General features: G+C 44.2%; 1 protein-coding gene across 1 annotated transcript in view; it reads right to left on the reverse strand.

Moving 5' to 3' along the window:
- The window catches only part of LRRC56 (leucine rich repeat containing 56), a 45,072-nt gene that overhangs the window by 4,632 nt on the left and 16,479 nt on the right, over positions 1–23,961 (reverse strand). Inside the window, exons 4-10 of the mRNA XM_056851707.1 lie at positions 17,620–17,716; positions 17,049–17,246; positions 14,657–14,828; positions 13,299–13,496; positions 5,827–5,891; positions 3,729–3,847; positions 1,581–1,789 (exon numbers count right to left, since the gene is read on the reverse strand). Of these exons, the coding sequence (XP_056707685.1) occupies positions 1,581–1,789; positions 3,729–3,847; positions 5,827–5,891; positions 13,299–13,496; positions 14,657–14,828; positions 17,049–17,246; positions 17,620–17,716 (1,058 nt within the window). The remainder of the gene's footprint in view (positions 1–1,580; positions 1,790–3,728; positions 3,848–5,826; positions 5,892–13,298; positions 13,497–14,656; positions 14,829–17,048; positions 17,247–17,619; positions 17,717–23,961) is intronic.

The raw sequence follows: 23,961 nt of genomic DNA on the forward strand, positions 1-23,961 counted from the left end.
ATGCTGCATTTCCTGGCACTGGGTACATTAAACTTTGCATCAGGGAGAAAGCAATTCTCATTTTGGGTTGCAGATCTGTTGTTACGGTTGTGTTGCCTGTGGCTACACATGCATGATGGAAGCCCACTGGATAAAATGGCATCTGTGGGGTGTGTGGACAACACAGCTTCCCTTCCAATATCCATACCATTTTGTAATCATTTGAAGTTTTTCGGTTCTGTGTGACCATGGTCTTGGTATTTTCTTTCCTGATGTTTCGCCAGCAGCTGTGGCAGGCATCTTCAGAGGAGTAACACTGAAGGACAGTGTCTCTCAGTGTCAAGTGTGTTGGAAGAGTATATATATATTACTCTAACTATATATATTACTCTTCCAACACACTTGATAATATATATATATATACATATCTCTGACTATATATATTACTCTCCCAACACACTTGACACTGAGAGACACTGTCCTTCAGTGTTACTCCTCTGAAGATGCCTGCCACAGCTGCTGGCGAAACGTCAGGAAAGAAAATACCAAGACCATGGTCACACAGCCCGGATAACCTACAAGAACCGATGAACTCTGACCATGAAAGCCTTCGACAATATTTGAAGTTTTGTTTTAATTAAAAATAATGTTTTAACTCAGAGCTAGTGTGGCATAGCGGTTAAGAGCAACAGACCCTAATCTGGTGAACTGGGTTTGATTACCCACTCCTCCACATGAAGCCTTCTGGGTGACTTTGGGCTAGTCACAGTTTTCTCTCAGCCCCACCTACCTCACAAGGTGTCTGTTGTGGGCAGGGGAAGTGAAGGCAATTGCAAACCGCTTTGAGACTCCTTAAAGGTAGAGAGAATCAGGGTATAAAAACCAACTCTTCTTCTTTTAGAGACTAAATGTTTTCCATTGTGGCACTCTAGCAAAGTACAGGCAGAGCAATCCTAAGGGGGTGTAGTTACGGGGCACCAGGGGCCACTGTGCCGCCTCCTGAGCAGCTTGCTGGTCCGGCACAGCAAGCCAAAAATGCAATTTCCCCCAAACCCTGTGAAATTGCTCTAATGTCCCCTTTGATGCCGGGGCAAGCACTTGTGCCGGAAAACGATGCTGCAACAGTGCCTATGCGTGGCACTGCTGTGCAGCTCTCTGGCACCGGCGTAAGTGGCCCTGCACCTGCATTAGTTAGCCGGCGCAAGTGGCACAAACGCTGGTGCAGGGGTCACGCTGGCTCCTAAGGCCATCCGGACCCCTCTTTGGGATTGCTCTGCTATCTAATCCCTTAAAAAAAAGAATGAAGAATGTCTGGAAGCCGCAACTTCACCTCCATAGCAGTGTAGCCCCCTCCCCCATTTTATGAATGGTTTGTTTTTCTCCAGTTCTTTTAAGGCAGGGCAGCCTGCTAGGGATGGAGTGCAGGTCTATCCTGATGGTGGTGATTTTCAAGGGTTAAGAGGCAGCTATGCCTCTGCTATCCATTATGCTTGAACTGAATAGTGCAGTATTATTTTTTAATGTAGACTTGTGCAGTGATAATATGAACGCTTTTATGCAGATGGGGAATGCTGGATAAAAAAGCCCTCTATGTTCTCTACCTGAGGACGACTGAGAAACACCAGACTGATAGGAAGAATCTGGAGACATCTTTTCGTTTAGGTCCTCATTGTTCATTTCCTTCAAGTCTTCATCACAGCTGTCACTCAGGCTCCACTCTTCTTCCTCTTCATCACTGTGAGTTATTTTCAGTACTTGGAGAGCCTTCTCCCTTGGGACAGTGCGTGGGCACCTGGCGGAAAGGTTATAGCTACTCAATTTTCATCCTGCCCCAGCCATAGGGTATGTTACAACATATTTAAAACAAAAACATGCCTCATTGTAGACAATGGGGCTTCTGGAGATATGCAGAATTGCTTCTAGTATGGACCCCCAAGCTCTCTCCATGAACCCAACCAAGGTCCAAAAACGATAAACTGTCACCACTTCAGCAGCTGTAGACACATCTTATAAAGAGAACATAAGATTCCCAGTATTATCTGGGGAAGAACCCTCAAAGCATGGCCATAGTATGACCTGGGTAAAAAAAAAAAGGTAAAGGTCCCCTGTGCAAGCACCGGGTCATTCCTGACCCATGGGGTGACGTCACATCCCGACATTTACTAGGCAGACTTTGTTTACGGGGTGGTTTGCCAGTGCCTTCCCCAGTCATCTTCCCTTTACCCCCAGCAAGCTGGGTACTCATTTTACCGACTTCGGAAGGATGGAAGGCTGAGTCAACCATGAGCCGGCTACCTGAAACCAACTTCCGTTGGGATTGAACTCAGGTCGTGAGCAGAGCTTGAACTGCAGTACTGCAGCTTACCACTCTGCGCCACAGGGCTCATGTATGACCTGGGTAGGCAAGTATAAAATACCCCAAAGGTATTTTGTTGACTGACTGTGGCAGTAAGGAATCAAAAAGGAGAACAATGCTGCAAAAAAGTAAAATCTGAGCTTGCATGGAATTTACAGATGTCCTTTAGCCAATGACAAAAAGCATTATTCAGATCACATTTTGACAAGAGTCTGGCAAGGATGTTCATTGGGAAAAGCCTCTTCAGACCTTTCATGGGTGGGAGGTAGGGGCATTTCACATACTTAACAAAAAATGTAAACAAGGAAGGGATTGGCAGCTTTAGATCAAGAGTGCTAGACAAAAATAATTTTTTTACATTTCCAGGTCAGTAAACAGGCTGTAAGCAAAATGCAGCAGGTCAGCTAATAAAAGCTGATCACACTCATATATTTATATCTTAGATGAGCTGCACAGCCACCATATCCCAACAAGACTAAAAATAGTCCCAATTTAAACTGCAGGATATGAACTTTAGCTCTAGCACTAAAAAGTGTTAATGGCAGCTTAAATAACAGGATCTTACAGCTCGTTTGAGTGATACTTTGGTTTGGGCTTTGACAATTCTGACTTGCGAAGAAATGCCACATGAAGAAAGAAGCCACCCAAAAAGGGGGGTCCATTGCATAGATGGGAGATGTAGATGGTATAGGGGCCATAGGCGCAGGAGATTCCCACATTTTACACTGTACTTTGAAGTAGGAGCTTGAAGGACAAAATCCCATCAAAATAGTTTCTTTCAGACATGGAGACTGCATCTCCTGTTCTGACACCAAAATTCCTCAACATCCTTATGAGTAACTACTGAGGATGAATCTAGTGTATCTTGCAGGGAATCTTTGCTTAACAAACCCTTTATTTTTCAGTCTGTGAGGATAATTTATTGTATTCATAGGAGGGGTGTGTTGGCTTGAAGATTGCACATCAGTTCCAGAATGGAAAACATCTGAATTTAAAAGTTAAAGCTAACTCCTCAGCATTGCCATAGGATGACTGAAATGCTTGTTATGTTAATGAGAACACACAGAAAACTCAACTGACATTTTACTCATATGATAATAGAAAGGCAGTCAAAGCATGTGTTAGGACATGTGGAGGTACAAGGATTCTCTCAACCTCACCCTGGATGGGCCAGGAAACATGGTATCATCTTAGCTCTTTTCCTTATCATAACTGCACCAACACAAATTTGGGCCATCCCAGAGGCTAGTGGAAGCATCTCGTTTTTTCCTCTTCCCTTAGGAATATTTTACCATGCCACAAACCTGTAATGCAAGCTAGTTTGTTTTAGTTGCATATGGGGAGGTTTTATTACTTGACAAACCCCTGATTTAGAGACTAAATTTGAACTTACTGGTTATGCTGCTCTGTCCAAACGTTCAGCTCAGCAAAGAGTTCTTCCACATTTCCATCACTAGTTTCTTCAGAGTCATTTGGATGACACTGTGGCTGGAACAGGTTCATTACTGTAGACTGAAACATTTGTAGAATTTGTCAGAAGGCATTTGCAGTTCATCACTCTTCCCTAATGTCTTTTTGTTTCCTGATTGCCAGCGGCTGACATTTTAAGGCACATATTATTGTATTACAAGTTAATCTGTCACCACCATTTCTGATGCAAAGAATTCTTCCAATCATGGTCAGTGCACACTGTACAGTCAGGCAGTTGCTGTTGTGGTATGAAGGGCTGAGGGAGGTCCCATGAATTGGCATGCTATGGCAGGATTAAAGAAGAGCAGCCCTTCCCTGCTTTGAACACATGAAGCTGCCTTATACTGAATGAGACCCTCGGTCCATTAAAGTCAGTATTGTCTACTCAGACCGGCAGCGGCTCTCCAGGGTCTCAGACAGAGTTCTTTCACATCACCTACTTGCCTAGTCCCTTTAACTGGAGATGTTGGGGATTGAACCTGGGACCTTCTGCATGCCAAGCAGACACTCTACCACTGAGCCACGGCCCCTCCCCTCTTTCAAGGGCAACTCCCATGCCCAGCCCCAACTATTGCTTGCCTCAATGTCTACCAGTGCTCTTCTCTTCCTCATCAGTCACTATTCCGGAAACTGAGCAGGGGCAGGGCAGCCCATCCATCTGGGCAATTTCCCCTGTAGGCTTTCACACTGGGCTTCTAATACATGTGAGCCCACTACAAGTGGGAGGAGACCACTAGAAGTCCATCGTGATTAAGAGACAAAACAGATTCTAATATAATTAGCAAAATGCTGTGCTTGTGAGGTAGGGAGCCAGTGTACTACAGGATCAATACAGGTTGTGTCTAGCAAAGACCCTTGAATACTCAGAGCAAATGGAAATACATTACACACCTCATGTATTCCCGTTGATTGAGGTCAAGGTACCACTATTAAGGGCAGCAGGCAATGTATGCCCCCCACCACCACAGCACTTTATTTTTTCATAACAGCAAAGTGTAGCTATTCACTTTTATGAGAGAAAGTAAAAGGAAAGGACACTGAAGGGTGGGTGAAATATATTCCCTGGCCCTTGGGGCCCTATGTAAGTTTTGCCCCCTCTAAACTGTCCCAGTTTGCAGTAGATTTAATTTTTCCCCATAAAACAATGAGCGCAACTGAGAACTGAACTAGCTCCTCTATACATTTCTTTGGCTTGGGTTCCTCTTTCTTGGTTTGGTGATAAGAGTGTGTGAGAACACAAGGAACTGGTGTGTTATTAAATGAGATAGGATACCATTCTATCAAACTTATTTAGCATTAAGAGAACTTGTACAGACTACAGAAATGTAATGGTTGAATCTTCACTTAAGAACATCAGTGTTTTATAAAAGGCTTCTGAGACGGCATTTTCATTAAGTGCAAAAGGCCTCTAAATGCAAATGATCCTGCCTAGTATACTAATACTCTAGCTTTCGATATAGAGACAACAACTTGCACTGCTGGGTAACTACCCTCCACCATTTCTTCCCAAGTCTATGCCCAATAAGGTTTTTAATTATTCATATTTTAGACCCAGGTATTCTGCACAGATTTCTTTTTGAAGGTAAGCATGGTCTTCTGCAAAGTCATGCCCCCACCCACTCCTTTCCTCTCCTGACTTACTGAGCAGGGGCTGAAATACCTTTAGACTATGTGTGCCTTCCTTTCTTGCTGACTGATGTGGCAGCACATTATAAGGCAATTCATACCTCCAACAAGGGTCACTGTTTTGGTACGGCACCCATACAACCTCTGTAGCACAGACATGGGTTTTTTTAGCCTTCTCCACTATGTCTTCTTAAGAAGGTTTTCTACAGGTAGTAGAAATAAATGACATTTTGCTGAATTGTTAACTCCTAGTGCATGGGTGGTGCAATCCTAAGCAGAGTTGCACCTTTCTAAGTCCACTGAAATCAGTTGGCTCAGAAGGAAAGTAATGAAAAATTCATCTCGCACTGGCTTCCTCCCACCCCAACGTAAAGTACATAGGAAAGAAAACCTACACCTCGTTTTTGTCTCCGTGCATGAAGAGCTTTGATAGGGTTCCCACATAGAACTCTGCTGACACCTAGCAAAAAGAAATGAAAACGGGTTTGTTCCACTTTACCATTTCATATTCTTTAAAAACCGATTTTTATCAACCAGAATGTCTAGTCTGCTTATGTACAGCAAAAAAAATGCAGGGTGACAAAAAGGTCCTTAAAAGTGAACATTGGGAGAAAAAACAACCACCAGAGAAGACTTTGAAAAATATAGTACAAAAGTGTGTGTAGTTTTACGTTATAAGCAAACTATGCAAATTATACAGAAATGTAGATTGAACTCCACTGATTATAGAGAATAATATTAGTAGCTACTCAAAATTACAACAATGTGAGATTCCACCAAGGTGATGAATTTCAACTACAGTCATATTGGTAAGGTTGAACTTTGGCCTTAAATTCCATAGGATGGACTTTAAAAACTGAATCTCAACTGTGACGGCACAAAGATTTAACAATGGCCTCATGCTATAACTACAGGCTTTCCTGCATTCCCTTTTTCTTTGTCTCAAAGTACCTGTTTCTTCAGTGTTTTTTTTAAAGTTCTGAGCGTGTTTTACTTCTTTTAGTCGTCAATTCGATATAGCAGAATATTAAATCTAGTTTATTTCCATGTGATGCAGCATTTTATTCTTCATAAAAATGGGTGTGATATTGAATCCACCAATAGAGGGAGCAAAACAAGTGCGGAACTTTAAAAAAAAACACCGAAGAAACAGCAATGTCAAGACAATGAAAAAGAGAATGCAGAAAAGCCCTATACCAGTTTACACCTGTTATGGCATAAGCCTTAATCATGAAGCAAAGTAGAAACTGCATATAACTGCTGAAAACAATAGCATCTGAGGAGGCCTTCAAAATATCATTCTGAATGGATGCTGGTAAATTATTATCATATGCTCAAAATCTGTTTAAGGCAAAATGCTCCTTTAAGCTTTAAAATTCCCAATATTTTTACACAATCATTTGTTTTTATATTAGGTAACAGAATGCCTGAGGTGACTGCATCCAGAAAAAAACCCCGGTCCTCATAAACTCTTCTCACATGGAGACTACCACAGTGGGACTTTGAAACACACAAAAATGCCCCCCGGACCTTTCCCTTTCTTCCGAAGAAAATGTGATGTCACTATCTTTTTCTTGAAGCAAGTTCTATCCAAATTTTATTGCCAGTCCAGGGAAGACAAAGGACAGGACTTGCTTCAGACAAATTCTGTTTAGCAAGGGAGAAGGAGAAGCAGCAGCACCTGAGCGTTTGGGATTCAAGTATGTTTGATGAAACATGAAGCAGCAGTAGAGTGGAGACACAGAAGCCCATATTATAACCAATGTATATAACCATTCTCAATAGTCGATCCAAAGTAGCCACAAGCACTATAGCAGAGGACACTCCATGTCCATCTTTCTTCTGGGTGTGGATTTTTCCTGCAGCCTTCCAAAGAAAAGCTTTAGATTTCCACTTCATTGGGATTTATTATCACCCACCCAGGCGACATAACGCAAATCAGAAAAATGGGTGAAAATGTAATTGTGATGGAAAGGTCCCATTCCACCTCTCTCAGAGTGCAACCAATGAGAGCTGATGGAATATTGCTGGGAGGCTGACAACAGTTAAGGGGGTGAAGGGAAAAAAGAGTTGAAAGATTGGGTCTGAGAGTGAAGGAGATTGAGTGGGAAGCTGACTGGACTGGAACTGAGAGGACTGGAAGGATGAGGTTAGGGATTAAGAGCGCATTCCTTAGTGGGGACAAAAGTCGTTTGGAGGCGGCGTGACCCTGCGCCAGCGTAAGTGCCCGCGGTATGTGGCACTTACGCTGGCACGGGGGGCATACCCATTGGCGCCTGGGAGCTGCGGAGCTGTGCGGGGCTCCCCTGCCGGCACAGCCTCTCCGGAAACTAAATCCCAGAAGAGAATGGCGGCACCGCCGTGGGGAGGGGAAGAGGTCCCAGGGCATTCCCAGGGGCGAAACTGACTTTAGACAACTTCCTAACCCCTTCCAGCCCGGGAATGCCCTTTGCTGCTGTGGCAGGGTTACAATGCCTTTTTTTGGTGTCGCAGCCCCACTGTTTTTAATGGGGACATTTCCCCCATTATTGCCATTTAAAAAAAAAAAACTTTTTTATTTTCTGTGGCAGCTAGGAAGCCTCTGAGGAGGTGGCATGGCTGCACCGCTCCCAGGCGCCACAGATCCCCCTCCCCCCCCCAGGGTTGCCAGGTCCCTCTTTGTCATCGGCAGGAGGTTTTTGGGGAGGAGCCTGAAGGGGGAGGGGTTTGGGGAGGGACTTCACTGCCATAGAGTCCAATTGCCAAAGCGGCCATTTTCTCCAGGTGAACTGATCTCTATTGGCTGGAGATCAGTTGTAATAGGAGAAGATCTCCAACTAGTCCCTGGCGGTTGGCAACCCTACTCCCCCGTCAGGAATGGGCTGCCCAAGTTCAAGCACTGAGAAATGTATCCATGTTCATTAGATCACTCTAATGTTGTTAATATTTTAAATAAAAGTTAATTCCCTTTTGTTCATCCCTTCTGACTTAGACTGAATTGTCTCAGTAAATAAAACTCAGGGTAAGAGAGAGAGAGAGAGAGAGAGAGAGAGAGAGAGAGAGAGAGAGAGAGAGAGAGAGAGAGAGAGAGAGAGAGAGAGAGAGAGAGAGAGAGCGTGTGTGTGTTAAGTGCTGTCAAGCTTCAGACTTAACGGCGACCTAACAATTAATGACCCCCAAAACATCCCATCGTTAACAACCTTGCCAAAGTCTTGCAGACTGACGGCCATGGCCAATCCATTTTACGTTGTCAATCCATTTTATGTCAGGTCTTCCTCTTTTCCTGCTGCCTTCAACTTTTCCTGGCATTACTATCTTTTCCACTGAGTCTTGTCTTCTTGTAATGTGACCAAAGTACAAAAGCCTCAGTTTGGTCATTTTACCTTCTTGGGTTGATTTATCTAGAACCCACTTATTTGTCTTTTTTGTTGTCCATGGTATCCATAAAACTCTCCTGCAATACATTTCAAATATCAGCTTTCTTCATTGTCCAACTTTCAAACCCATACATGGTAATGGGAAATACTTTTATTTATTTTTAGCCATTAAGTCACAGCTGACTTATGGTGACCCCATGGAGTTTTAAAGGCAAGAGATATTCAGAGATGGTTTGCCATTGTCTTTCTTTGAGTTGTGATCCTGGTATTCCTTGGTGGTCTCCCATCCAAATACTGACCAGGGCTGACCCTACTTAGCTTCCAAGATCTGACGAGACTGCACTAGCCTGGGCAATCCAAGTCAGGGCCAATGCAGAATACTTAAGCTTCTTTTCTAACTCCTTAATGGCTGCCCTTCCCAGTCTCAGGCCTTTTTCATGCAAATGGTTTACATTTCATATCGTCAAAAGCTACGTTTTATTTTTTCATTACCGCACATTTTTTCCTCCATTTGGTCTTCCTTTTGCTTGACAATGGAGCCAAGGAGTAGAAAATCTTTTAAGTTTCAATTTCTTCATTGTCAACCTTCAAGCTGTGTAATTCCTAAGTAGTTATTACTTTTCTCTACTTGGTATTCAGCTGTAATACTGCTTTGGCACTTTCTGCTTTAACCTTTATCATTACTTGTTTCAAATCTTCACTCTTTTCTGTCAGTAATGTGGTGTCATCTGCAAATCTCAAATTGTTAATGTTCCTTCCACCTGTTTTCACTCTACCTTCATCTAAATCTAATCCAGTTTTTCTTATATGTTCTGCACAGAGATTGAACAGATAAGGAGATAAAACGCACCGTCATCTGAAACCTTTGCAAATTGGAAACCATTCTGTTTCTCCATATTCTGCCTTAAAGGTAGGCTCTTGTCCAGAGTATAGGGTGAACATTAAAACTATCAGATGTTGTTGCACACCCATTTCTTTTAAAACCTACCATAACTTTTCATGATGTACACAGTCAAAAGTGTTGCTGTAATCTATGCAACACAAGCTGATTTCCTTCTGAAATTCTCTCATATGCTCCAGAACCAGAGTAAATTTGCAATAGGATCTGTAGTGTCTCTTCCTTTTCTGAATACAGCTTGAACATATGGCATTTCCCATTCCATATATGGTAAGATTTTGAGCAACACTTTACTCACGTGAGAAATTAATGTGATGTCCAATCGTTGCTACAGTCTTCGACGTCTCTCTTTTTAGAATTGGAATGTAGATCAAGCGTTTCCAGTCCGTGGGCCATTGGTTTTCCATATTTGTTGGCATATTCTTGTTAAGATTTTGATGGACTCTGTTTCTGTGCCTTGAATGGCTCTGTTGATATCCCATCTGCTCCTGGTGATTTTTTTTTATCCCAACTGCTTTGAGTGCAGCTTTCACTTCACTTTCTAAAATTCCAGGTTCTTCTTCAAAAGATTGTTCTTGGAAGGAATCTGCATTTTATCTCTTCTGTATGGTTCTTCAGTTTATTCTACTCATCTTTTATTTATTTTGTCCTGTTCAGTTAATGTATTTCCATGTTGATGTTTCAGCATGCCTAACTGTGCTTTGAATTTCCCCTTGATTTCTTAGATCTTGTGGAACAGATCCCTTGTTCTTCCTTTTTTGTTGTTCTCTTCTGTTTCTTTACACTGGTTATTATAATAGTTCTCTTTGTCTCTATTTCCCAGTCACTGGAACGTTGGATCTAGACTTCTGATTCTACTTCTGTCACCTTTTGCTTTGCTTTCTCATTTATCTTTAGCAATTTTAAGAGTTTCGGCAGTCATCCACAGAGACTTTTTGTTTCTTTTGGCTACAAGAACAGTATTTGCACATTTTCCCTTGATAATATCTCTGGTTTCAACCCATAATTTTTGGGTTCCCATTCACATAAACTTAGTAATGCAAATCTATTCTTTAAATGGTCTTTAAACACTTCAGGAATGTTGTTTAGATTGTATTTTGGGATTATGAATGTATTGGTTTTTTTCTTCAGCTTTATTCTAATTTTTTTATATTAACAATTCATGGTCCGCACCATGATCACCTCTTGGTCTTGTTTTAGTAGAAACTATAGAGCTTCTCCATCTTCTGTTTATGTAATCTATTTGATTTCTGTATTGGCCATCTGATGATGTCCACACATATACAATGAACAACTTGTTCACAATGAACAACTTGTTGTCTTTACAGAATTCTATGAGTCACTCTCCTGATTGCTTGTGCTATATCTCACCTCACTATTAGAGCAACTCCATTTTCTTCTTCTGTGTCATTTCCCGAGTAAAACACTTTGAAATTTTCTGACTGAGACTGTCCTAATCCAGTCTGCTTTGGTTCACTCACTCCCAGGATTGCAACATTTAAATGTTCCATTTCTCATTTTACAATTTTGAGCTTACATTGACTCATATTTCTCATGGTCCATGTTTCTATTATGTCAAACAGCTTTGGGCTCTCCTTTTTCATCCATTCACACCAACAACTGAACATCCTCGTTTGAGGAATACTGTCATCTAAATCTTCTTAAAATTAATTACTCTAAGACTAATGTCGTGGTTTTTTCAAAAAAATGGTCGCCCACCAGCTGGCGTATTGGTCAGGCCAAAATCCAACAGGTGAAGAGTTTTAAATATCTCGGCATTACTTTTAATTATAACCTTAAATGGGCAGTTCATAGATCCAGGATTACCAAACTCGGGAGAATCTCTTCAAACCAACTGATGTCCTTTTTTCTTTATAAGGGTAACCAGTATGTCCCCGCCGCAGTTAAGGTATTCAACTCCAAAATCTTACCCCAGATTCTGTACGGTGTACCTATCTGGGCCAATGCGTTCAATCGGGACTTAGAATCCATTCAAGCTTACTTTTTTAGAAAAATGCTTGGTCTCCCTCGCTGTGTCTCTTATTATGCTATTACCTCTGAACTTGGTCAAAGCTTGTGTGAAACCAAGGCATGGCTGCTAACCATTCGTTATTGGCTTAAACTGTTATTTAGAACAGAGCGTGGTTCTCTGATGTCTCTGCTGCTAAAAGAACTTCATAATACCTCCTGGGATTGTTTAATTCTGTCTAAAATAAGATCATCTGGAGTCTCTGTGGAAGACCTGGCTTTAACTAGTGAGGCCCACATTTTTAAAATTGTTAAACAGCGTTTCTTGGATATGGAGCGTCAGACGTTACTCCCCACTCAACCCTTGGTCTGCTCTCCAGCAATGTTGGGCCTCAAGAATTTAACCAACAATATTCCCCATTATTTTCATACGCTGGACATCCCACCCCTCCGCAGAGCCTTCTCTCTTGCTAGGGTTAATGCCTTTCCTTCAAGGATGCTATATGGAAGGTATCAACATATACCAATCCAGGATAGGACTTGTCCCTGTGATGCCTATTCCCTGGACTCAATTGATCATATTCTGTTGGTCTGCCCCTTATATGAATCACCCCGTGGGAAATGGTTAAAAAATTGGCTTCTTTCCAAATATCACCTATCTACCCAAGCAAAACGTCAATTTTTATTAAACGATTCCAATCCGGAGGTTACCTTAGATGTTGCCAATTTTCTAGTGGATGTGATGAAAGTTCAAAAAGCCCAAAGTTTGTAATTTGTAATTTCTACTTTTGGAATTTACTGGCCTATGTTTTTATCTTAATGACTGCATATTTTATGTACCTTTGTAACAATTGTAATATTACTTATGCCATTAAAGGTTTTCAATATGAAGGGTAACTGAACATCCTGTCGGCTTTAATCCAGTTGTGTCATTAAGAATAGTGCTACTTGTACTTATCCTCTGCTCTTCCCAGTAGCCAATTGAGTGTGGATCCTGTCTTACAGTACTGTATCTTTTTTATCTGGATTGTCTCATCATAGGGTTTCCAAGGTATGAGATTATCAGAAGTGCTTTACCATTGCCTTCTTCTGTGCAGTACTAACCAGGGTTAGCTGAAGTGTCACTGCCATTGTCTATGACAGATCCTCTGCCAGTGTCAGCTTCCACTACTGCTGCTGCCTAATAGCTACCCTTCACAGATTCCTTTGCCCTATCACCATTGGAACTGTCCATTCTTTTCTGCTGATGTGGCCATTGATTCCCGAAGGGAATAAAACTATGCACACACAAATCAGTCAGATCTCAGCCTATATATCTAGCTAGACACTGGCAGCATGAAAGAGGAAGCAGTATTTAGTTTCCTACTCAATATCTCGGGGAAATATCTGGGTGGGGTGGTTGATGAGGGAACTTGGCTGCCCTGTGTGGTGGTGTCTTAGATAAAGAGAGTGGTAATGTTAAAGGGGGTCACAGTCACACTGTAAAAAAATAAGATTCTAGCCTTTCAAGGCACCATGTGTGCATGCCACTCGATAGAGTTTATGGGAAAGGCTGCTCATTCTCATCTATATGTATTTCCATATTTTCTTTAAGAGAAGCTTGTGAGATAAAGTTGGTGGAGAACAGCACAAACTGATCTTATACCATGTGTCAAGTCACTGGAGTCATCTTCTGGCACCAACTCATCAGAAATTGTGGACTCCGGGAAGATGTTGTTACTAGAGAGTAAATGAGCAGTAGGAGGTCTCTGTGCAGTCTGTGGTCTGGAAGCTGATATGAAATTACTTGTGGCAGGTCTTCCAGCAGAGCACGGTCTTCTTGTTACTGATCCGGAATGAGAATCTACAAAGGGAGGATTTCACTAAGACATCAAGAAGGCACAATTGTTCAATGTTAGCAAAGAAATGACAAAGCACAGTAAACTGGAAAATTATTTCCTTATCTTAAAGTAAATTTAGCATTTCTCTTCTCTCATGTTCAGCCACTAGAACAAGAGTGAACACATGTTCCTCAAACTACTTCTGTACAACCTCAGGGCTCCTGTTAAGAGATTTTAATGTGCTGACTTCCTTTATTTTATATGTCAGTTTCTAATCACCATGACAGTGCAAATGAATATGTGGAGATGGCCTCAGAATGCAAGACAGAGAACACACATTCACAATGGACTCGGAAAAAATTAGCACAACCTTTTTTAAAAAAAAGTCAATTGTAGATTTTCACATTTAGATGAAAAATTGTGGGAGTTCTACAGAACATATAGCACCAATTGTACCTTTGCTTTATTTGTTGCTGTGCCAATGCAGGAGTCTTAAATCAAAATAAAGATGCCCCAGTACAAGTTTCCTTGTCTTCCTAGAGATTCTTATGATTTAAAGGAAGTCTCATATAAAGGGCAGTTTCATTACAGAGCACAGCACAATGCAGGTCATTAACTCTTGAACAGAATGAAACACTGAGGGCTTTTGAGCCTTATTAAATTATTTTGTAAATGGATGGGTAATTTAAAAGAATACAGTGATCTCACAGGTTTAAGAATTTTTAGGAAATTATTTCCTGGGCAATGAATTTTGCCATATGAGACGTTATCAGTGGATGACAGAACCTGACCAAAACGATAATGTTACAAATGGTTAGTGTTACGAGAGCCACTGTAAACAAGTTACAGGATGAAACTAGTTGTGAGGGTAGAAGAGCTGGGTTCCCAAAATGCAGAAGCAACAGCACCCTTCCTGCTGGCTGCTTTTCTATTTCAGGCTGCCCATACCCTTCCCTCTCAGCTTTATAACCGTTTGACATGACCCATAGTTGACAATGTGGTTCTGCCACTTTAATGCTTTGTTCCCCCCCCCCTTCTCCTGCTGTCCTGCGCAAACCAAAAGTTACTGCCCATTCTTATTCTCGATACCAACGCCCGCTTTGCTGTGCACAAGAGAGAATGCATATGCTTCCTTCTCCGGAAACACTAACGAAAATGTTATATGCATAGTAACTTCGCATACCGAAACCAGTTGCCTCGTCAACTAAACTCCCTTCTTTGATGGATTTCTTGACCAATAGCCAATCTTTGTTCATCTTACATGGAACGGCAGTTTGGTTTGCTGGTACTTCATCCAAACTCTTTAAATGAGGGATGAGTTTTCTCACTTCAGCTCTGTAGTTGTAGTCTGTGCCCTGGAACAGAAACCAGAGCAGTCTTGAGTGCAGTCGTTTTAACCAAAAAGTCCAAGAAAAGGGCAAGAAACGCATACACACACCCCCACTCAAAACAGTGCAAGCAGTTGTTGAAGGCTCAGCCTCTGATTAGTGGGTCTATCCTATATGGCAATGGGAAGGGGAATATGTCGTAACAACAGTCTTCTTCATGTGCATGAGTGTCCGGAAATTATTTGGTTCAAGTGGCCATCAGGGCTTGGAAGAGACAAGCTTCCCGTCTAGCTGGAAGGTGGGGGCAGGTGGGTGAGTGTTGGTGTGATAAGAAAGCACAGCTGAAATACTGTAAGAGGCAGAGAGAAGCAGAGGGACTCTGAGGGGAGTTGGCTGAAACACCTGGGAAGCACAGGCTCTCACTCTGGAAATCTGCTGCCTTTTAATAAATAAAGCAAACACTACTGTGGTGTTTACGGGGGCCTCCAGCCAGGGAAACCCTTGCTGCATTAGCAGGGTACTCTACCAAGATCCTCATGGGCCACCTTAATGCAGCACCAGTGCCCCTTACACTCAATTCTACCTTCCCCTTTTACATATAGAGTTTTCCTTGCACCCAAAGCTCCTTACAAGTCTATTATCTAGAGTCCATTCCCTCATGCTGTCCCCTTTAGCCCGTGCCCTACAGCCTTCTCCTGGTCCGTCCGTTTACCCTGTCAGCAAAGCCTCTGGGGGTTCTGAGTGCTTTCCTAATGAGAGGCAAGAGGCGCCTTTTATCTGCCATCTTGCTCCTCTTCTGCCTGGCTTCTTCTCTTCTCTTCTTTGGCATTCCTTCTGGGGAAGAGTGTGGGCCCTCCTGGGTCCAGGTCAGTCAGCTCCCCTGGGGTCTCCCTCCTTGGAACCATCTTTGAGTCCTCTCCACGGCAGCCTTCTTTCCTTCCGCAGCTCTCTCCTTTGGGGCACAGTCTCCTGCTTGCCTCCCCTCATCCATTTCTGCCTCCTTCCTTTTCTCATGCTGGCTGTCCCTTCCCTGCCCCTTCATCAGCATCGAGGGATTACTTTCAGCTTGATTGTTTTCCCCTCCAGTCTGGCTGACTGCTGTCTCTTCACACCTGTTGAGCCTTTCCGGCCGGGCCTGTCAGCCACAACTACAAAAACAGTACAAATCCCCAGTGTTCTCTCATCCAAAGGGAATCAACCCAAGTAAGTACTAGCCCCTGTAACCTTCACCACTTGGAAAAGTGTGTTTAACAGCTTCCTCTTTTTATGTATGAGATTAACCTTGCTTGCACTCCTAATGAATTAGAACAGACCCAAACCAAATACAATTTTGTACAACATACCAAAATATTCATCCCTTTTCTCCAAAGCATTCAGTCTTACTTCATATTGCCTATTCAACTGTTACACTAGCAATCAGGTAACATTTCTAATCCAACCACAACCATTACTACCCTATACGCAGAAAATGTTTCCTCTGATTTTGGGGGTATTACTATCTTCTTTATCCCCAGGCATACTTCTCTGCATGCATCTTTAATTTCATCCTTTCTTCTGATCATATTCAGGCCATTGCCAAGATCTCTTCAGCATCGCAGTGCATCTCCTGTGTCCTGTTCCAATTAGCTTGTCTAAAATTGTCTAAACTCCTGCTGCTTACTCTCCTTCCTATTTTTACATGGAAAGTAGCAGGCAGGTGAAAGAAATGCAGCCGTCACCCTTCCTCTGCCTTACTTCACTGTGTTCCAATCCTTCAAGCACTTTTCAGCCCAGCTCCAATAACAGAATTACGCTGGACTTAAATGTTCTTAAGAGGAAGAAGAGGAGGAGGAACAGAAGAAGAAGAGTTGGTTTTTATATGCCAACTTTCTCTACCTTTTAAGGAGAATCAAACTGGCTTACAATCTCCTTCCCTTCCTCTCCCCACAACAGGCACCTTGTGAGGTAGGGGGGACTGAGAGAGCTCTAAGAGAACTGTGACTAGTCCAGGGTCACCAAACTAGCTTCATGTGTAGGAATGGGGAAACCAACCCGGTTCACCAGATTAGTGTCCACCGCTCATGTGGAGGAGTGGGGAATCAAACCCAGTTCTCCAGATTAGAGTCGGCCGCTCCTAACCACTACACCACGCTGGCTCCCCAGCAGCAATGAATGTACAACGGAAACTCAATCATCATGTAGAATCAGCATAAGTTAAGACAAATAACTAACACCTATTTTGTCATGAAGTCAGAATAAAATACTTACCTCTGATGATTGTGGGCTTGGTTTCAGGCAAATAAGGTTCCCTTCCATGGTAAGAGTAGTCAGTTTGGTACAGAGCCCTAGATATTGAACCTGACCAAGGTCCTCAATGCTATTTCCTTCTAGGTCTAGAATCTCAAGATGTTCCAACAGGCTCAATGGGCTTAAGTCAGCAATATTGTTGTAGGCTACGTAGAGTTCCTAAAGAAGAAGAAAGATTTAACTAAGCTATATTAAGTAGAGGCAGTGAATGAATGGCTTCTAGTCTTTTGGATGCAGGACAATGTTTTATCTTAGATTGTGAATAATTTTGAACTCTCCAGAGCCAGGAGTTAGCTTGAGTACAACATATAGTGAACGATGGTGGTGGTTCCTTTCCACACAATAACGTTTTCTGGATACAACCTAAAATATTATTTTTTAATATTTGTTTCACATTTAGTATCTTTTTAAAAAAGATTCTAGGGTTTTTAAAAAAAATTAAAGTCTGATCTACTTCCTTGAAAGAACTAATGAGTGGAGGTAAAAGGAAGCTAAATATTGAGTAAATACAACAAATTACTCATTGCCCTACCTTCAAAGAACAGCAGGAAGAGATGCCGTCTAAGTCTGAAAGCCCACAGCGAGTCATCCAAAGCACCTGAAGATGCGGCAACACTGTTCCAAGGTCCCTTAAGAGAACAACAGTTGCAACAGAGACTTTGAAACCCAGCTTACCCACTAGTTATCATATTAAGTTTGTATTCAGGAACCTATACAAGTGAGCTGTGTAACACTGGAGAAGGAAACACCCAGAAATTACATTTCTTTCCGCAAAGATTTCTAATTATACAGCACACCCTGTTCAGATTTTTAAAAACCGGATGACAGAAACAGGTTTCTTTGCTCCAACAGCTGGAAAGAGGAGTGTAAAACTTGAATCAGCATGCAAATGTCTCAACTAGAAAAAAAATTGTGATAGACTTAGAATGTGTACTGGGGGGCAAACTACAGGCAAGCTGGGCCCCAGGGAATGAGTTGGAAGCATCATCAACTTTTTAGAGACACTAGTGCACACTCAGGCAAGCACATGTGTCCCTGCATGGAGACAGAAGGGGCACTGGTTAAATAAATAAATAAAGCTCTTTCGATCCCAAAGTCTCCATCCACAAAGCGGCTGCCTATGGAACTGGGTGAGCTGCAACTAGGCCTGCCAACCTGCAGGCTGAACTTGGAACACTCCCCAAATTCCCCTACCCAAACTCCATCCTTCCCAAGGTCTGTCCCCAAACCTCCAGAAATGTCCCTACACAGAATTGTCAACCCTAATTGCAACTAAAATTTAACATGAATTAATTGAAGATTTAAAACTTGCCCTTGACACCATGTATCTAATTCTGAACTAGTCAATGATGCATATGTCAACAGATCAGCAAAATGGAGCTAGGGATAGATAGGTGGGATTTCACTACAAACCTGAAGGAAGTCGCAAGTTTGCAAAAAACAAACAAACCCTCAATTCTAAAAAAAATCAGATTGGGGAAATAAAACTCCCCCAAAAAACAGAAACAATACCTGTAGCTTTAAGAAAAGATTGCCCATGGAGCTGTCAGTGGCTATTTTGGAAGCTGCTAGACAACCACAACAATGTTGCTGAGATGATTTATTGAAAGCAAAGACATGGGGGGGACTACAGTAGGCTTGGAAGGCCAAAACAGCCATGGAAAGTGTCCCGGTTCCCTCCCCCCCCCATATTTAACCTGATGATGGAGGACACATCAGGGACTCTGCCACTCAGCTCAGCATCCACCCTGCAAATGCGTCCAGTCTGGTACGTCTGGCGGCCACCTTGTAACTGGTCCAATCACTGTGCAACTCAGCTAGATGTTCCCAGGAAGAGTCTGCCAGGGGAAGGGAGGAGGGAAAGCTGAAGATCGGAGAACAGATAAAGGTAGGTAGACTGGAGAAGAAGAGTAAAAGCAGGAAAAGGGGAGAGGCTATGGGGGCTACCAGGGAAGGCAATGAAGAAATAGTAGAGGAGAGGATACAGGGACAAATGAGATGCCCCCTGCAAGTCCTTGTGGGCCCCCATGCTTGTTATATTAAGACAGTCACGTCCAAAGTCCGGCCCGGGGGCCAATTGCGGCCCCTGGTCCGGTTTAATATGGCCCCCCAGCCTGTTTTGCAGAGAGAGAAAAGGGGGCGCGTGGGGGCTGTGCCTGTGCTTTGCATCCCCAACCGAGGGGGCGATACTTGGGCGGAGGGTCGCCTCGATTGGCTGTCTTAGCCCCACCCCCCGGAATGAAGGCGTGAGTCTGAAACCCTAGAGAGGCCACTTCCTTCTTACCCAGAGCCCACGTGTGGGGACGCGGCCTTTGTTGTTCTGATGCATGGAAAAGCAGCCGCAGCTCCTCCCGAGTGGGTCAAGGGGGATCCTGAGGATGGGTTGGGGAGGACTTGAGGGTGGGAAAGGTGGCGGGGGGGGAAGGGAAATGCAAGGGAGGTCAGAGGCTGGCCCCAATCCGGGAGAGAAAGACACCCCCACACACACACACAAACACCAAAAAGCCTGGGAGTGGGGGGAGAGTGGGGGGTGTTTCGTCTGGCTCTCCTCTTTCCTTCTTCCTCTCTGCAGAAGGCTGGGGTGGGGGGGAGATGCAGCCCCTTCCCTGCATTGCGGAGGCCTTGCGAGGGATGCAGATTTGCAGGGCGGGTGGGAGGGAGGAGGGGAGAGACTGGATGGGTCTTGAGTGGGAAGATTGTGAGTCAAGGAAAGGCAGGGGGTGAGGGGGCTAGATTTGGGGGTGGGGAGTGTTTGGAGTCAGACCCCCCAGCAGGTTCTCTCCAAGGCAAGTGGCTGCTTCGAAAGAAGGGATGGGGTGGGGGAAATAAATGACTCCTGGCATGTATCGTGTTTGGAAATGAGGCGCGTTCAGATGGGGCCGAGTCTGCAGAGGACACCCGTGTTCATTCCAGAGGTAAAGCCCCGAGCAGAGAGCAAAGAGGTCAGAAGGAAAGAAGAAAAGGGTTGGTTTTTATATGCCCACTTTCTCTACCACTTAAGGGTGGCTTACAATCACCCTCCCCTTCCCCTCCCCACAACAGATACCCTGTGAGGTAGGTAAGGCTAAGAGAGCTGTGACTAGCCCAAGGTCACCCAGCTGGCTTCGTGTGTAGGAGCGGGAGAAACAAATCCAGCTCACCAGATTAGCCTCCACCGCTCATGTGGAGGAGTGGGGAAATCAGACCCGGTTCTCCAGATCGGACTCCACTGCTCCAAACCACCGCTCTTAACCACTACACCACGCTGGCTCTCATGGGGAGAAAAACTCCACATTCCTCCCTGCACGGAAGATGTCAGAGTGTATGAATCTTGGACTCCATGAGATTGAAAACCAGTTTATTTCCTGGCTCAGATGAGGGGAGGACAGAATACCCCCAGCATGGTTGAAGGGAGAGAGTCGACAGTCCCAGAGAGGCACATGAGCGGGGGGGGGGGGGAGGAAGAGTTTCTGCTCCCTCCCTACAGAAGGAAGGTTGGAGATTTAGAAACTGGGGGGCGTCCAGTGAGCTGAAAGGGGCTTTGGGGAAAGGAAGGAATGTAGCCATGGTTTTTTTGGTGCAGTCTGTGGTTATGGGCATAATAAGTATGCCGTTTGCAATAAACTTTGCATAAAATAGTTAATTTGCATTTAATTAATTTAATTAAGAATGTCAGGCAAAATGGTCGGCCCTCACTCATGTTCACTTCATCAAATCTGGCTCTCTTTGAAAAAAGTTTGGACACCCCTGTATTAAGACATGCATCTATTTGTTGCTAACCTCAATCTAAACCCACACAGATTACATTCAGTGATTTCTCCAGGCAATGAAGGACTTTATGGCACTGCAGGCAGAGAGGCAGGAAAGTGAATAAAAGGATTTGTACCTCAGCACTTTTGACACAGAATTACTCACTAACAGCTTCCCAGAATTCAGATGAGCTAATAATAGACTTCCATAATACACATTCATGACATCTAGCTTTCCCAGACTAATGGCATTTTTTTAAACCAAGTGGAAAAGCCAGATTGGTTCAGCATTGAATGGCATTTTGAAAAGAACAATGTATTCAGGTCGTTCCATGATGTCTAACATAACATATGTAAACTTCATTACAGAGTATTTTGTATTTTAGCAGACATTATTTATCTGCAATGTTCAGTTCAGTTCAGGTACCTTTATTGGCATTACAACATCTGGCAATAAACTGCAATGTACATTAAACTATTTTTGTGTTAACAGAATTTATCTTCCGTACCTAAACAATGAACTATGTCACAGGTCCTGTTCCTGTTCAGAAATTCGAGCGCCTATGTGCCAAAGCACTTGGGCAAATGAAAAACAAGTCCTAGATTATTAAATATTAATATAAATTAATTAATTAAAAATGAACAATCCCCAGGCTTAGATAGTACATGCAAGCTCCTGATTTTAAGAGCAGAAAGAATAAATTTAACTAAATTTCAAGTGTAACTCCCATACTGCTACCAGCCAAGAGACATAAAAGGTGAAAATCATGAGAGCGGACAGGAAACTTAGCAACAAGAGGGGTTACAAAAGCAAACCTTTGAATGGAATATAAACCACAACTAAAGAAAAAATGAGTTAATGATTCAATGTCTGCTCTTCCACATGGACACAATCTCTGGGCTAGAGGGACTCCAGCACAACAGCCGACTGTTTCTGCCAAAAATAGTGCATTTACTTAGGCTAAAAAGAAAAGCTGACGATATGGAGGAGCTGTAAGAAAGTTGAAGTATTGTTGCCGGATAGGAAATGAATGGCTAGAAAAGCCCCAATAAAGGGCAGAACAAACTCTTTTAGCTTCTATGTCACAGGTAATTTAAAGGCCATTTTTTTGTCGTTTTAAAGGATATTGACTATATATCAGTTCTTCAATGTTGAGTACTTACTATAATTCAGGCAATTATATTTTGCTAAAATTATGAATCCAAAAAAGAGCTTCCTCTTCCCATCACCATGAAATATCCAGCACTGGAATGTACTAAGCCCTGAGCAGGGCCTGCGGTGATGAATACTCCAGCAGTTTTGCAAATAAACAACCAAAGTGATGAGGCCAAACATTTTCATATAAACATTTTATGGATATAGAACTATTCTCATGCACAAAATGCTTATATGCTCATCAACAGGTTTATCTCCTACCCTTTCCCAGCCAGGCTCAGGGCGGCTCACAACTATACAATAAATACATAGTACGCAATACAACAATGTTTAAAATACAAATATATATATACTGTATTTTCTGGCGTATAAGACTACTTTTTAACCCAGGAAAATCTTCTCAAAAGTCGGGGGTCGTCTTATACGCCGGGTGTCGTCTTATACGCCGGATGCTGAATTCCGAGCCAGACTGGAGAATCTGCCTGGGGAGCCGCCTCCGCTCTGTCCATGTCCGCCGGAGGAGGGAGGGGAGGCGAGCCCGGCGAGGGCGCTCACTGCCCGGCTCGGAGTCAGAGCCAGGCGCGCTGGGGTGCACGGAGGGAAGTGCTCGGCTGCGCTCCAGCGGAAGTGCAAGGCAGGCAGGCGGCTGGCTGGCCGGCTGGCCGGGGCTGGGGTGGCCAATCTCTTCTCCCGGCACAGGGTGTTTTGGCTGCCGCCTAGCACACCCAACATGCCCCCTTTCCTCCCCGGCCTCCGCTTCAGCTTCTGTCTTTATGGGTTTCCCTCCCCTCCAAACCCTCCTTTAGCCCCACCCTCCGCGGGCCGTCGGCTCAGTCCTCCCCTCGCCTTTAGCCTCGCCCTTCTCGAGGGCCCTTACTCTCGCCCCCGTCCCCCTCTTCTTCCCCGCTGCCTTCTCCCCTCGCCGACTCCCCCCGAGAGCCACGTCCCGCCGCTTCGGGCTCCCACCCTCCCGCCGGAGCCCGGGGCTGAGCCTTGGCTACAGCCAGCGTCTCTGGCTGCGGGGCTCCCGCTGCCCGGGGAGGCACCCTCCCTGCCTCGCCTCCAGGATTTGCTCCTGCCGGGCCGGGTCGGCACACACTCTTCCATGCCGGGAGGTCAGCCCCCGGCCTCCTCCTGTTCCTCCCGCCAGCCCCGCCTCCCGGCCGCCCCCGCCCCCTCTTTCTCCCTCCCCGGTAAGTGGTGTTGTTTCCCCGGGGGTTGAGCCGCCCCAGGAGGACCGGGGGTGGCTGCGGAGTTGGGGCGCAGTCCCGAGGGCTGGCCCCAGGCCGCGGACTCAGGTTGGGCCGCTCCAGAAGGTCTGGGGGCGGCCGCGGGGTTGGGGCGCAGTCCCGAGGGCCGGCCCTAGGCTGCGGACTCGGGACAATCCCAAACTCTATATTTTAACTGTAAAAATGGGGGGTCGTCTTATACGCCCAGTCGTCTTGTACGCCAGAAAATACGGTGTGTGTGTGTGTATGTGTGTGTGTGTGTATATATATATATATAATATTTAGGGAGCCCCGTGGAGCAGAGCGGTAAGCTGCAGTACTGCAGTCCAAGCTCTGCTCACAACCTGAGTTCGATCCTGATGGAAGTTGGTTTCAGGGAGACGGATCAAGGTTGACTCAGCCTTCCATCCTTCCGAGGTCGGTAAAATAAGTACCCAGCTTGCTGGGGGTAAAGGGAAGATGACTAGGGAAGGCACTGGCAAACCACCCTGTAAATAAAGTCTGCCTAGGAAACGTCGGGATGTGACATCACCCCATGGGTCAGGAAAGACCTGGTGCTTGCACAGGGGACCTTTACCTTTTTTTTTTTTAAGGCTGCATCAACACCATATGGAAGATTTTCTCTCCTCCCCCACCCCCCAGCTCTCAAACTACAGTGGGGTATTTCTTTTCTTTAAAAACCTGAATTTTATTTCAGAGCTCTTTCTAGCCAGCTGCAAGTTTCCTGAAAATGTATACATGTAAAGAACTGCCAGAAGATA

This window comes from Euleptes europaea, chromosome 6 (genome assembly GCF_029931775.1).
Source record: "Euleptes europaea isolate rEulEur1 chromosome 6, rEulEur1.hap1, whole genome shotgun sequence".
NCBI classification, from domain to species: domain Eukaryota; kingdom Metazoa; phylum Chordata; class Lepidosauria; order Squamata; family Sphaerodactylidae; genus Euleptes; species Euleptes europaea.